Consider the following 16,435-nt stretch of genomic DNA (forward strand, 5'->3'; position numbering starts at 1 on the left):
GAGTAGGTTGGAATCGCCTGAATTACTGACTTGATTAAAATTTCTTTGCCCCCATTCGACAACAGCTTCGCCAACCAACCTTGGATCCTCTTCCATACTCTGTCTTTTAAGTATGCAAAGGCTCCGTTTTTTGACCGTCCTACATCTGATGGTAGTCCCAGGTACTTTTCATTCAACGTTTCAGTTTGCACATTAAGAACCTCTTTGATTGCAGCCCTTGCTTGATCAGAAACCTTCTTCCCAAAAAATATAGCAGATTTGTCATGGTTAACCCTCTGGCCAGATGCATTACAGTAGATATCAACAATACTCTTCAGTTTTGCTGCCTCATCGCTAGATGCTTTGCAGAACAATAAGCAGTCATCAGCAAATAGTAAATGATTTACTTCCGGTGCCGTAGCAGCAACATGGATACCCTTCAACTCTCCTGACGTGAGTGCATTCTTCAGAAGGCATGAAAGTCCCTCCCCGGCCAACAAAAATAGGTACGGTGACAAGGGATCACCCTGACGTATGCCTCTTGTTGGCTTGAATTCTTCAGTTCGGCATCCATTAAACAGTACTGAAAATGTAACAGACCGTACACTTCTCATCACGGTTTCCACAAAAGTGTGTGACAAACCAAGTTTCTTCATTATAGCTTCCATATATACCCACTCTATACGATCGTAAGCTTTTTTCATATCCAGTTTCAATGCACAATGGCCATTCCTCTTGCTTCTGTTGCGCTTCATAAAATGTAAGCACTCATATGCCGTTATGACGTTGTCAGTAATCAGCCGGCCTGACACGAAAGCCGATTGCTCTTCTGAAATAATCTCCGGTAGGATCTGCTTCAATCGATTAGCGAGTACTTTGGACGCGATTTTTAAAACCACATTGCACAAGCTAATTGGACGATATTGAGACAGCGACGTAGGACTTTGTACCTTAGGAATAAGAACGATGAACGTTTTATTGATCTCCTCCGGGGAATCCACTCCATTGAGCACCCGAATCACAATGTCAGTGATCTCATCACCACACAACTGCCAGTGTTTCTGGAAAAAGTGAGCTGGGTAACCATCTGGACCTGGCGCTTTTGTTGGGAACATTTGGAACAGAGCATCTTTCACCTCTTTGGCCGTATACGGTGCATTTAGCGACTCATTCATGTCACTTGTAACCTTACAAGGCACATGGGAGAGTACCTCCTCAATCCCTATCACTGGTTCCGAAGTGTAGAGCTCTACAAAAAATTCACGCGTATGTTGCTCCAAATCAGACGGTCTCTCGCACACCGTCCCATCCTCTTTAACTAAACGGTTTATTTGGTTCTTCTTTCTACGACTGCTGGCCTTGTGATGAAAGAACCTTGTATTCTTGTCCCCTTCATTCAACCATTGTACTCGTGCACGTTGCCTCCACATCACCTCTTCTCTGTGACACATAGGTTCCAGGTCCTTTGGGCCTTTATGTTCAAAAAAAAAAAAGTTATCTATGTAAAAAAAGAGCATCAGGATTCAGGACACAGCAGCACAACGACCAGGAGGCCGCCAGTGCCGGCTGTGTTGCTGGTGTTGTCGGTGGTGGAAAGATGGTAGATGACCTGAACAACCCAGTCATGTCCATGGATTGCTTCATCTTCCTCTGATCCCGTCTTGTTCGTTTCCCAACGGTGTGTTGCAGCATGTATCTACTGTAATTTGATTCGAAGGCAGATCGAGTATGTACTGTAATTGTATGTATATGGCAGTAACAGCTCTTGCTGCATGCGTGTGGTTGAAACCTTGAATTCCTCTCGTGTGACTCTGACAAATCTAGTACTCCTTCTGGCGTTTACTACTAGCTATCGATATTTTTCCGTAGATTGATTTGACCTGGAAAAGAAATACACCGCTGAACTGGTAATACAGGAAAGTTTCTCTTTATACACAACTCAGGACTGTTTGAACTTTGAAGTAGTCATCAAAAGAGAGTGCAAGTATTCAGATAGATGTTAGTTTCTGACAGACAGATCACAGATGTTATTTATTTATACCAAATTTCAGACAATATTGGATTTGAGCTAACAAAACGAAAATGTTGGTAAGTGACTGACAAGACGGATGAACAGAGAAACAGTTGCTCTCAAAACGAAAATTCAGACGAGTTTGACGACGAAAGGGCGGCGAAAGCAAGCCCGCGTCCACGGAGGTCGACATCACAATTCACACACAGTTTGGCCATACATAATCACAGCAGCAACACGATGCCAGCATTCAGACGCTCTTGCCGCTGAGGCGGACCATGTCGCGGAAGCAAGAAGCGAAGGCTTCCATGGCGTCCGGCGGGAGCACGACCCCGACCTCGACGCCGCCCTCGCCGTCGGGGCCCTCCGCAAGCGACACCGTCCCGGGCGTCTTCTCGATGGACACCATCTCCACCCGGCACGGCCTGCCCCACCCGAAGTCTGTGCCCTCGTACACGCCGTGCCTCGGCGACCCGCCCACCGACATGGGCCGCTCCGGCAGCACCGACAGCACCTTCCCCAGCCACCCCTCCGCGCCATCCAGCACGCCACGCTCCATCTCCCTGATCGCCGAACCGATGGCCGCCGCCGCAGCCGCCACGCCGCCGTCGCCGTTCGTGAGTTCCGACGTGGCGGCCTCCACGAAGCATGGGCGCAGGCAGTTGCCCAAGTACTCGGCGGGGAGCGGCGGCGACAGCCTCGACCGGCACTCGGCGGAGAACAGCATGTGGCTGCGCGCCGCGCCGTCCACGCCCACGGCACGGCTCCTCAGGAGGCACACCCACGCCAGCGCCGACGCCGCCACGAACGACGACGGGCGCGGCCGCGTTCCTGCAGGTTCTGACGCCGCGTCCTTGATCCCGTCGATCTGGTCGCGCGTCAGCGGGAAGGACGCGATCACCGGTGCCGGCATCTCCGTTTCCTGCGCAGGCGGCGGCGGCGGCGGGGGTGGGCCGGACGCGAGCACCCTCATCCCGGCGAGCGTCTTGCCGAGCAGGTCGTCGGGGTCGGCGACTAGGGAGCGGTCGAGCACCGGCGCGGGCGGCACGTCAGCACCATCGAGGCCGCCGAGGCGGCACGCGGCGGCCCAGGTCCGGACGAAGAGCGTGGCGGAGGCGTCGTCGCAGGCGGCGTGGTGCACGGACACGCCGAGGCAGAGGCCACGGCCGGGGAACACGGTGGCCTGCACGGCCGCGACCTCGAACGCCCCGTCCTCCCGCGGCGGGGGCAGGCCCGGCACGAGAGCGCGCATCTTGCGCAGGTCCCGGGGCCCGGTGGCGACGAGTCGGTCGAAGTCGTCCTCGTCCGGGGAAGACTCGGCGAGGACGAGGGCGAGCGCGTCGCCGTGGGCGTAGGCGAAGCGGTGGCCTGCGGCGAGGCTGAGGGTGCCGGCGAGAGGGAAGAAGCGGCGGAGCGCGTGCGGGAGGGAGGAGGCGAGGAGCGGGAGGGCGGAGCGCGGGTCGGGGTGGCGGTAGAAGAAGAGGCGCTCGACGGGGCCGGTGAAGAGCCAGGCGGCGTCGAAGAAGGTGATGGGGAGTTCCGCGGCGGAGGGGGTCGGCGGCGCCGGCACCACGCGGATCCGCTCCAGCACGCGCACTTCCGCCATGGATTTGGTTTGGAATGGATGCTCGCTCGCTCGCTTTGCTTGCTCACCAACCACTGCCACTATGCTCTGCTGAGCAGCTTGATCCAGTTGCGCTGGGTGGGTGTAGGGTTGACTGACAGGTGGGGTACGTTTGGCAAAAAGCAGCTCCAGGTTAGTCAATTGGGCACTTTGCTTACTGATGCTGATGATGATGTAGTATTCCACTTAATTTGTTTGGCCAGCATTCTCAGACCAAGAAACCACATCAATTTCAGCTTATATATATATATGGGGCTTTTAAACATTAGTAAAACGATATGAGAAGCTTATTGAGTTACTGGTCCTAGGTTATGCAGTTTGTTCCACCTCTACTTCAATGTATCTGCTCGTTGTCTGGCATCGTCCTTATTCGACGAAATTTCAGGCAGCATATATTCTATAGTTCAAGCTCATCATCAACCAAAATAGTTCAGGGTCTGTTGAATTTAGTTAGGTTGTTTGTTGTTCTGTCAGAATTCTACTGAAGCGGTAAGCAACTGGCTGCATCTAGCGCTTCTTGGTTCAGCCCTCACTGCGTGATGTACTGGGTGTATGTATGGAACGCTGTGGAGTTTGAACTGGAGCCCATTCTGTTTTTTCTGAGGTTTGTCTGGCATCAACTAGTCCTGAGTTGTGTTAAGATCTTTGCTTATCTGCACAAAGAAAATATTTGATGTTCTACTTGTCTGCATGTTTTGCAACAGCCAGCTCAACGATGTGTTGTTTCTATGGGTCAAATTCAATTACAAAGTTGGTGATTAGTAAAGGATATATACTGCGTTATTCTTGCTAGGGTTGAGGTTGAAGAAGAAGAATTCCTGACAGAGAAAGAGTGTATTATTCTTGTCAGGGTTGAAGAGAAGAATTCCTAACAGAGAAAGAGAAGGTTTCATCAAAGAATCGGAAATAAGATAGGTTATAACATAAACATGACGACCAAATCATTGGTTATATGTACTGCCCATGCATGGCAAATTCTACAGATTAAGCACACGCATGTAGGTTAAAACAAACCACAGCAAAGACCTGTTAATTACTAGGGGTAGAAGGTACAGAGACAGTTACAGTAGAAACATGTTGCAGACAGCACACCGTTGAGAGATGAATGGGATAAGTTCAGAAGGAAATAAAGCAGTCCATGGATACTAGGGGCATGTTGAGGTCATCTACAAACTCTCCACCACGGCACCACCACCGCTGCTCTTCATCATTCCACCATAATCCTCTAATCAACATCGATAGGAAGAAGAGGTATATTGGTATTTCAAGACAGCTGATACATGTACTATACTTCCAAAATATCGTAAACTAGCAAGAAAATTGCACTAGTGCAACACAGTAAAACATAAATCCACGGGGCTACAGAGGAAACACAGATTTATGAGGCAAAATCCCAAGACGTTTCTGAAGAAACCTTTCCAACAACAAAGTTTTGTTGCCCCCACTACAGTTTATTCCCTTCCTCGGTATCTTCCTAGAAACAAGCGTAAAGATCTACAATTTTAGTTTTACAACACAAATCGGAAACATGTACGTACCCTGGATCACTATTAGCTGAGACCAGAAGTGAGATTCCCCATTCTTACTTTTTTTTAGACGAACAGGGACCTGTCCCCGGTTCCAATTCATTACAAAAGAAACCATACGAGCTCATTACAACATCCAGACTACTAACCAAAACACTAAAGCTAGAGTTCAAAAACAAACAACGACGATCCTTACAAAGAGGAAAGCCAAACTATTTTTTTTGTTAGATTAAAGTTCGCCTTGCTCAGTATCTCTGCACCCACTAACTTCAGATCACACAAGTGCTATTATGCTCGGATCGAACTTGTGCCCGAAACATGACCGCTTCATAACGTAAAGGGGGAAGTCTCAGCTTAAATATATCATCACCATAACAGAGTCATCACAAAATTAGCAGCAAGGTAAAAACGACATCCACTATGAGTAATGGAAGCCTAGAGATCATTTAAGCTGCTAGAGAGGAGAAGCCAGACGAGACCTTGATACTGCTCAGACATTAAAAAAGGATTTCGTTCTCTCCTTTTGTAAGGGCGCAGCTGGAGTAATGACGTACTTTATCTGTCTCATGCAGTTTCCTTGGGTCTTTCATACGTTGTTGATCCTTCCGTGCTTCTGGTGTATCTTTTGTCTCCCCGTACACGTCTAGGAAGCCTAGCAGGTTCACGCAAAAAAATTTCGTCACGTGCATTGATGCGCGTAGTTGACACGTCCGTTGGGAACCCCAAGAGGAAGGTGTGATGCGCACAGCAGCAAGTTTTCCCTCAGTAAGAAACCAAGGTTATCGAACCAGTAGGAGCCAAGAAGCACGTTGAAGGTTGTTGGTGGCGGAGTGTAGTGCGGCGCAACACCAGGGATTCCGGCGCCAACGTGGAACCCGCACAACACAATCACGTAACTTTGCCCCAACGTAACGGTGAGGTTGTCAATCTCACCAGACTTGCTGTAAACAAAGGATTAGATGTATAGTGTGGATGATGATGGTTGTTTGCGAAGAACAGTAAGAACAATTGCAGTAGATTGTATTTCAGATGTAAAGAATATGACCGGGGTCCACAGATCACTAGCGGTGTCTCTCCCATAAGATAGCAGATGTTGGGTGAACAAATTACAGTTGGGCAATTGACAAATAAAGAAGGCATAACCATGCACATATATATATATCATGATGAGTACTATGAGATTTAATCAGGGCATGAACCCACTATCGAGCATAAATACCCCCTCTTGGAGTCACAAGTATCAACTTGGCCAGAGCCTCTACTAGCAACGGAGAGCATGCAAGAACATAAATAACATATATGATAGATTGATAATCAACTTGACATAGTATTCAATATTCATCGGATTCCAACAAACACAACATGAAGGATTACAAATAGATGATCTTGATCATGATAGGCAGCTCACAAGATCTAACATGATAGCACAATGAGGAGAAGACAACCATCTAGCTACTTGCTATGGACCCATAGTCCAGGGGTGGACTACTCACACATCGATCCGGAGGCGATCATGGCGATGAAGAGACCTCCGGGAGATGATTCCCCTCTCCCGGAAGGGTGCCGGAGGCGATCTCCTGAATCCCCCGAGATGGGATTGGCGGCGGCGGCGTCTCTGGAAGGTTTTCCGTATCGTGGCTCTCGGTACTGGGGGTTTCGCGACGAAGACCTTAAGTAGGCGAAGGGCAGAGTCGGGAGGGTCACGAGGGCCCCACACAACAGGCTGGCGCGGCCAGGACCCAGGCCGCGCCGCCTTGTTGTGTCGTTGCCCCGTGGCCCCACTTCGTTTCCTCTCCGGACTTCTGGAAGCTTCGTGGATAAATAGGCCCCTGGGCGTTGATTTCGTCCAATTCCGAGAATATTTCCTTACTAGGATTTCTGAAACCAAAAACAGCAGAAAACATCAATCGGCTCTTCGGCATCTCGTCAATAGGTTAGTGCCGGAAAATGCATAATAATGACATATAATGTGTATAAAACATGTGAGTATCATCATAAAAGTAGCATGGAAATAAGAAATTATAGATACGTTTGAGACGTATCAAGCATCCCCAAGCTTAGTTCCTACTCGCCCTCGAGTAGGTAAACGATAACAAAGATAATTTCTGAAGTGACATGCTATCATAATCTTGATCATACTATTGTAAAGCATATGAGATGAATGCAGCGATTCGAAGCAATGATACAGATAATGAGTAAACAAACGAATCATATAGCAAAGACTTTTCATGAATAATACTTTCAAGACAAGCATCAATAAGACTTGCATAAGAGTTACTCATAAAGCAATAAATTCAAAGTAAAAGCATTGAAGCAACACAAAGGAAGATATAAGTTTCAGCGATTGCTTTCAACTTCAACATATATATCTCATGGATAATTGTCAACACAAAGTAATATAACAAGTGCAATAAGTAAACATGTAAGAATCAATGCACACAATTGATACAAGTGTTTGCTTCTGGGATAGAAAGAATAGGCAAACTGACTCAACAATAATGTAGAAGATAGGCCCTTCGCAGAGGGAAGCATTGATTACTATATTTGTGCTAGAGCTTTTCATTTTGAAAACAAGAAACAATTTTGTCAACGGTAGTAATAAAGCATATGTGTTATGTATAAGATATCCTATAAGTTGCAAGCCTCATGCATAGTATACTAATAGTGCTCGCACCTTGTCCTAATTAGCTTGGATTAACACCGATTATCATTGCATAGCATATGTTTCAACCAAGTGTCACAAAGGGGTACCTCTATGCCGCTCGTACAAAGGTCTAAGGAGAAAGCTCGCATTGGATTTCTCGCTTTTGATTATTCTCAACTTAGACATCCATACCGGGACAACATAGACAACCGATAATGGACTCCTCTTTAATGCATAAGCATTCAACAACAGTTAATATTCTCATAAGAGATTGAGGATTAATTGTCCAAACTGAAACTTCCACCATGAATCATGGCTTTAGTTAGCGGCTCAATGTTCTTCTCTAACAGTATGCATACTCAAACCATTTGATTGTGAGAACCGCCCTTACTTCAGACAAGACGAACATGCATAGCAACTCACATGATATTCAACAAAGGTAAAAGAGTTGATGGCGTCCCCAGAAATATGGTTACCGCTCAACAAGCAAGTTATTAAGAAATAAGACACATAAGTACATATTTTCACCACGATAGTTTTTAAGGCTATTTGTCCCATGAGCTATATATTGCAAAGGCAAAGAATAGAAGTTTAAAGGTAGCACTCAAGTAATTTACTTTGGAATGGCGGAGAAATACCATGTGGTAGGTAGGTATGGTGGACACAAATGGCATAGTTATTGGCTCAAGGATTTGGGTGGCGTTAGATCTTCGAAATCCTCTCCAATAAAGCTCTTCGGCTTCTCACGATATATGAGCGGTTTCAATCTGGTTGCTCCATTCCCATGCCACCATGGTGGTGGTGGTGCGGACAGGACTCCAGATGAAGCTGTTTTTGTTCAATCTTCTGAGCAGCACCCTGGAGCGAATCTTCTTCGTGCGCAACACGCAGTGACCAAGTTCATCACCGCGATCTTTGGCCAAGATAGTGGCCCATCTTCTACCTCCATGGCGGAGGCCCTGCTGATCAACCGCTGAAGCTCGACGCCGCTGGAAGATCAAGTGGTTCGTCACCGACCTTTCATCTGTAGCTAGGGGTTGGATTTGGTCGCCGGAGTTGAGCGTTCGAGCTCTCTTCACTCGGAACTCGGCGGAACGCCTTGAGTCCACCGACGTTGTGTGGCATAGGCACTATTGTCCTCGATTGCTTTTTCTTCTTATTGTTTAGGGTGCTTTTTGTAAAGTGGAAGGCCTCTTCTTCAAATGTTAGGTTTCTTAGGGCAAGAGATGACAAGGGGTCTTTATGTAAATTGTACCTGCCACTTGGTGATCTATAAGAGCTCCACCGGGGTCCTCTGACCCTATTTGTGTTCAAAAAAGAGAGTAAAGTAAACTAAACAAGTAAATTAAACTAAGTACAAGTGGTAAAGATTTGTTTGTTTCAGGGTTTTGTGTGCAAATAAGATAGATAAATATTTTGTATTTTCGGATTAAAATAGTGTTGCAAATAAAAAGTAAGACAAATGCAATGGAAAGGTGTTTCTTATGATTAAAATTAGACTAGGGCCCATAGGTTCACTTGTCTATTCTCTCTTTTATGTTGTAGTGGACAATAAAAATTCATCAATGAGATATAAAGAATATAACTTCAACATGTGTAAGATACACATTCATATGGGCATCACGTCCTAACATAGAGATGATGCCACACATCTCTCTTGTACTCCACAAGACATGAAAAACTTTGTGCAATCTATTAAGAATTAACAGAGGATATCCATAAGTACTTTGCCATGCCGTTTGAATATCAAATATGCTACCTTGAACAAACAAGATCATCATTTTTTGAGTTTTTCACGTGGTGAACATAGCATATGCATTCACTTTATCCCTAGTGAGATAGCAAAATAAAAGGCAAATCCATATTAGATCATGAATTTGTTGTCACTATCCAATCACTAAAACCATGCTATTCACACACACATCACCCCACACACGTTCTTGCATACAATTTGGACCAGAACCAATACTTAAAAATGGGGTACATAATATGCATCTACTGATACATCTTACACAAAGTATAGTTAAATCTCATAGCATCATATCATAGAATAAATATCCACCATATAGGTATTACATATATGACCATAATCATGTTGGGCAGCACATATGATACTAAGAACTATGAAGAACATGAGAGTAATAGATCAAGCTACTTCCATAAAACCGTAGTCCAGAGGTGGACTACTCCTTGCTCATTTTGATGATGAGGAAGACGTTGGAGAAGGTGGAGATCCCTATGGTGGCGGCTCTGGCGGAGTCCCCCCTCCAATCTTCGCTGTTGCAGCCTCTGTTTTCGTGTTTCAGTGTTTCTGTGGTGCTCTCTTCCAGATAACCCTTGGGGGTCAAATATATAGTGGTTTTAGGTCAAAATACGTCGGTCCGTGAAAGAATCAAGCAAAATGGGAGATCAACGGCCAAAAGAGGGGGGTGGCGTGCTCTAGCAAGGTGGGCGCTCCACCTGGCCTCTTTTGGCCCTGAGGCCTCTCCAGGTCTACTTCAAAAGCCCATCTTGCTTCTTCTAGTGAAAAAATGACGTCCCTGAAATTCTAGCTTAATTTAACTCCGTATAGGTCTCTAAAAATGAAAAATACACAAAACAAGGAATTCCTGTCCTCTAGAGTTATAAATCAAATAAAGGGGATTATTGGTAAATCCCCATAAATCAATGTAAAACATGTTATTATCATCATATATATTATAAATATGTGGGAATTCATGCTAATAAATAACAAAGTTCATGTATGCATTTTACATGCATCACACGAGCATCGTTATTCCATCAATGTACATGCCTTGGCATACCCAAAAATCCTAACATTTTGCATTTATAGGTGTATCGGGCCTTGGAGCACTTTAAGTCAAAACATAAGAAGGGCTACCACATGGTCCAATGTTGGAATGCGTTGAAAGGAGGCTCCCAAGTGGAGACCAGGCTTTCGGCCTACATGGCTAGCTAGCACAAGAATGGCACAGTCGAGGTCACAGCGGTTGTCGATGAATAAGACAAGGTTCCTGGCCAGAATATGCTTCCATCTCGTCCAAGGGGCCATAAGTCCACCAAGGCAGATCTCGCCCGCGAGGCTTCAGCCATTGTGTTAAGCGAGACCTTGAAGTTGATGATGGCCGAGTCTCAGGACACCGAAGGCTTTGCTGTCAACTACATCGACCTCACTAAACGGGTCATGGATGTCGAAAAATTTGATGCAGAGGCCAAATCTCGCGCAGGGGACAACTGACACTACTAGGAAAAAGCTAATATATATATAAATGGATTATGTGACGTATTTAAAAAGGCATGATCCATAAAAATATTATCGTGGTGCATAAAAAATATGCTCCACATAATTGGAGCATATTGATATATGCGCCACAAATTTTTTTGTTTCGATTTTCAAATTTTAATTTTTAATTTTTATATTTTTCCCAACTTTTGAATGTCTAGTTTTTAAAATTTTCTAAAAGCTTCGTTTTTTCAAATATTTTGAACATTTTTATTTTCTATATTCTTTTGATATTTTTATTTTTTGAATTTTAAAATTTAAGATTTTCATTGAAATTTTAGATTTTTTTTCTAATTTTTGGACTTTAAGGATTTTTCGATATTTCTGAAAAAAATAGTTTTTTAAAAAATCCTAAAAATTTAGAATTTCTTAAAATTTCCATTTTTCGAATTTTAAATTATTTCATTTTACATTTTTTTCAGAATTTTTCAATTTTTTGGTTTTTTGAAAATTTTGAATTTCCTTTTGAAATTTTTGTCTGATGAGGGTTGATATGATACTAATATCAATATGAACTTTATTAGCTTAATGGTAGCTCAATTAAATAGAACTCATTGAAAAAATCGTTTTTTTAAAAAAATCCTAAAAATTTAGAATTTCTTGAAATTTTCATTTTTCATTTTTCGAATTTTGAATTATTTCATTTTACATTTTTAGAATTTTTTAATTTTTTGGATTTTTGAATTTCCTTTTGAAACTTTTGTCCGATAAGGGTTGATATGATTCTAATATCAATATGAACTTTATTAGCGTAATGGTAGCTCAATTAAATAGAACTCAGAAGTTAGGTGTGCTTGGATTGAGCAATTTGAGTTCCCTAATTTTTTTTGACTATTTGATTTTTTGAACTTTTTGAGAATTCTTTGGGGCATATCGTGTGGATGCACAGAAATGCGAGAATTCTGTGGTGCATGTAGATAAGCGCCAGAGAAATAAAATGTAGTTACATAACTTCTGTGTCACATGTCTTATGCGCCACAGAAAGTAAAAAAAAAACGTGTGCTAGGATCATGCTTGTCTATTTGAGCACCATGGATGCGGACCAACGGGGCTTGGTTCTAGAAGAACTAAGCTGAAATCCAGCAACATGATATCTGGCTGCTTGTGTCTACGTTGAGAGCACTATGACCTTCTTCTACCTTTGCTACTCATGACTCCATTGTGTCTCTTTTGGATGTTCATTTCATACGCGGGTTGAATGGCCTAACTAATTCTTGAATTTGCTTCATTTTAATGCATTTATTTGATTCAAACATAATGAGATGTGCGGACAAAGTACGTTGAGCCATTGGGCTCCCGATGCAAACGAAAAATCCACCAACACATTTGATGTCCGTGGCCCAACCTAAACGAATGCAGATAACACTTTTAATGACCATTTTACGTTGAACCGCTAGGGATGCCTTTTACACGAGCACGAGAGGGAGCGTCCAAATATGACGCTCCAGCGGTGCGCTTACGGCGGACGGAGCAGTCCGCCGCCACCATGGCTGCGTCAGTTGTGTGTGTGTGTGTGTGTTTGTGACAATGGGGGACAACATCACAAGGAGAGAGAAATGCGTTCAGCAAAGCGTTGGTCTGAACATGTGGTGATGCGGTTGTCTATATCTTGGACTGCAGATAATGCTCTTTTCTTTGCTATTAAATTTGTTGCTATTGTTACTAACACCATTAGTCAAAATTTATGGGATCTGTTATGTCGCCATAATAAATATTAAAACAGATACCCCTTTCCTAATCAGTTCATCAGCTTATTTATTATTTATTTACTGAAAAGTTAGACTAAGCTTTGATGTGTTTATTTGCTTTGTTCCCAATGAGGTCAGCAAATTCGGCTGTTTCACTGAAAATTGATCAACTGTTGGAACTTTTCTGTTGTTGTGTCACAAATTGCATTGACTGAGATTTTTTTATATTCAGACAATTGAGTGTCAATACTAATATTCAGGAGAAACTGTGCATTCCAATTTTTTTAATCTGAATTTTTTTAACCTACTGATTATGTAATATCTTTTTGCCATAATCTATACACAGAGCTATACTCACTAGATCTGAATTTTTTTGTGTTAGTTTCTTATGATAGCATGATTGTGCTTATGCAATTAGAAGAATGGCTTATAGAGTAATCAGAGTATGTGTTGCATCATGGTGAGGTGGTCTTCTATACTGATTTTTCACCAACTTAATTTTTTAAGTCATAGCATAAGCATCTCAGATGACGAGCATGTATGCTGAAATATGCAGAGACATCATTTGTTTTTAACCTCTTTTCTTGTATGTAATATGAAGTAGTGAATAGTGCATTTCCTGGATATTTGCGATCTTTTTAACCTCTTTTATTGTATCTGATATAATCATTTTAATTTCTTACTCTAACTATAATAGGTTTATTGACAATATCAAAGGTACTAAGCTACTGTGTAAGTCAGATTGCACTGTTGTGTAGGATCCCCTGAATCAGTCCGGCAACCTGGGAAGATATTGACAGAATACGACGTGCCAAATCTTCCACAATAAAGAGATAATGTATATCACTAAAACAGTCTTGACTTGTGCTTGCTGTGACTTTGCCGTTCATAGAAGTTGCACAAACTAAGGTGTTTGAAGCATCAACTTCTGTGTTTAGAGAAGAGGAACAAAAAGGTGTATTGAGCTGTTGTTTTTGCAGGCCCAAATCAGCATGGACTGCTATATATATTTGGATATCATCTATGTACATTAGAAGGAAAAACACTAGAAGGAATTCAGATATCAGCTATGTACATTAGAAGGCAGAATTCTAGAAGGAATTAATCACAGCTAAATCTCCATGTGCCCAACCGTGGAGGTGGTGAGGAAGATCTTGCAGCGAAGTAACACCTCCATTTGCAGCTATGCCATCACCGGTCAGGGCGCCACTGCTGCCGACCTCAGTGTAAGAAGAAGTCCACCTACAGGTTCGTGCCTCCCTCCCTCTCTCAAGTCTCATCCCCGCAGATTCTCATATTTGTTTGTCCAACTTTAGTTTTATATATGCCTACAAGGTGTTTGACAAAAATCCCGTAGGGGAGGATTAATCTGTTCTTATCTTACCGTTCCTGTTGACTCAATAATTTCATTTTCCAATAATTTGTCCCCCCAAAAAATAAGAACTTGAGTTGTCTGCTTGAAACCACTTCTAGGATTTATTAGTGTTTTCTTTCCAGGTATCTTATAATTGTTGGCAAAATTAATATGTAAGGTAGCCCTATTGCTTACGGAGTATCTCGGTTCTGTTCCTTCATCTGATTGTTCTGTGCCCTTGCTGAAACTCCCCAAAAGTAGGCAATTTAATTTTTAGGTAGTTTATAAATTTAGGGTCTGCACATTGTTCAGAGCATGTGTTCTTGGGTTTCCATATTAATTTTGACTTACCAGCTGTCAAGCATGTTCGTTTGTTTACTGCTCGATGGATTAAATTCATTCAAACAAACCATATTTTTCTGCTCAACTGATGCTCTAAGCTGTGCACAGAATTTTGTGCAAAATGTTATAGACCCCTTGGTATTCTATTCATTATTCTTTACCTTGTGTAAACCTGTCTACACTCGGTGAACTGACATACAAGTCCCATAATTATGTGAGGAATGGTTGATGCTGGCTTCAATAAAGCAGACATGTATTTTGACCACATCACCATTCAGATATGTTATAGGCTCCTTATTCTCCTGGTTCTTACTCTTCCACTACGTTCCTTTGTGTGCACAACTTTTACGCTAAACATATGTTTGTGATCTGGCAAACAATTTCCTCTTCTCGAAATACTACCTTTACGTAGTTAAGAGGAATTTGATAGTTTGGTCTAAGAAGTATTAAATGGAATTGTAGCTTATTAACGTCTTGCTCAAACATTTAGGATCACAGGGACACTGCTGAAATAAATGCTCTTAGATGATGTATACAACATGTCCTTCAGCGTTTATAGTAGGATTTTAAAGCTTTTCTTATGCTGTTGCAGACCATATGCTAGCTGATTATTGTATCATTATTAGTGGGTACTTTCAGGTAACTCCACTTTTTTACTTACATATTGCTCTTATTTCTCTGATTATGGTTTCATTATCAGCTTGACCTTACCAATGTACTCCCTCCGTTCGGATTAAATTGACGTGACTTGTACAAAGAAAGTAGCCTACACACGTACATGTCTGGCGTCAATTAATAAAGAACAGAGGTAGTAGGTCTCTAACAGATGAAGTTCAGGTTTTTGCTCTCGGCTAAATATACAGAATGAAGCTGGAGCCTTAGGCAATCTTCAACTCAGTTTTTCAGCAGTGAATTTCACAGTTTTTAGCCAATGTAATAAAGGACTTAAAGTTATCATATCCTGTATCGAGCATTGACACTGAATGAACAATACAATATAGTGATCGCAGAGCTAGAATTTCAGTTTATTGCCCGGTGCTGTTAAATTAGAGGCATTGTTTGATGGAGTAGTGTTAACCCCAAGGTCTTCATGGAACATCTATGTCAGTGTTTTATTTATGCTATATGTGATCTATCCTGCTAAATCGATTGCTTTTAGGTTGAAAGGCTTGATATTCAGTCCAGAATGTTTTTCCTTGGTTCAAGAACTATTGTGTGTGACATTTATGTACATGTTTGCCATGGATTTGTTGTTGGCCACATTGCCGCGTTACTTATTTCTTCATTAGTATTATTATGCACGCCGGCTTACTATGATCATTTATATCTATCTTCTCTATTTGCATGTTTGTCTTGTGAACGTGTAATTTTAGAGCTCTCGGCTGCCATAGAATTTTGACCGTCAGATTTACTCCGCTAAGGTACCGAGCCAATAACGTATTATCATTTCCCCACCTGGTTTTCATCGTTGTTATACGAACTGTGATTTTGAGTGAATTTCACGGGTTCGTGCGCCAAGGCGCAAATCTAAATCTAGTAGTTATAGTCCTTGCAAATATTGCGAGAGATTTAAACTTTCAGTTTTGTGTAGTTAAAAAGTGAGACTCAATGCACGAAAAATCAAGTATTGATAGAAATTTAGAATTAAATATGCTTGCTAAAAAAATATTGTAACTTAATAACTACTAATCTTGGCTTTTGACTTAAAAATTGGATTATTCTAGTTAAAGCCTTTGAATTATCTAATTATAGATCAGATAATTTATATCCGCATGCTATTTGTCTATACTGTATCTGAAGTAACACTTCGAAATTGGATATTCTTATCTTCTGAACTTTTTAAAATCGAATACAGATACATTAAAACGAATTCATCGCATGCGAAAATTATATTATCCATTTACACCTCACACCCCTCGGTTTTCTCCATAGACCACATCCAGGAGGGCGTTGCCCCGGCCGCCGGCAAGAAGGGAGGCACCGG

At 42.5% G+C, this 16,435-nt stretch overlaps 1 protein-coding gene and 1 long non-coding RNA gene across 2 annotated transcripts; one reads left to right on the forward strand and one right to left on the reverse strand.

Annotated features, from left to right (window-relative positions):
* Positions 1-1,996: 1,996 nt before the first annotated feature.
* LOC124679314 (malonyl-coenzyme:anthocyanin 5-O-glucoside-6'''-O-malonyltransferase-like) lies at positions 1,997-3,635 on the reverse strand. Its single transcript, XM_047215094.1, has one exon. It carries the CDS (start codon positions 3,594-3,596, stop codon positions 2,241-2,243), a length of 1,356 nt encoding a protein of 451 aa, XP_047071050.1. The 5' UTR covers positions 3,597-3,635; the 3' UTR covers positions 1,997-2,240.
* A 10,281-nt stretch (positions 3,636-13,916) lies between these two features.
* On the forward strand, positions 13,917-15,479 carry LOC124678562. Its single transcript, XR_006994530.1, has 3 exons — positions 13,917-14,003; positions 15,044-15,090; positions 15,278-15,479. It is a non-coding gene; the product is annotated as an uncharacterized LOC124678562 (long non-coding RNA).
* Positions 15,480-16,435: the final 956 nt, after the last annotated feature.

This window comes from Lolium rigidum, chromosome 7 (genome assembly GCF_022539505.1).
Source record: "Lolium rigidum isolate FL_2022 chromosome 7, APGP_CSIRO_Lrig_0.1, whole genome shotgun sequence".
NCBI lineage: Eukaryota > Viridiplantae > Streptophyta > Magnoliopsida > Poales > Poaceae > Lolium > Lolium rigidum.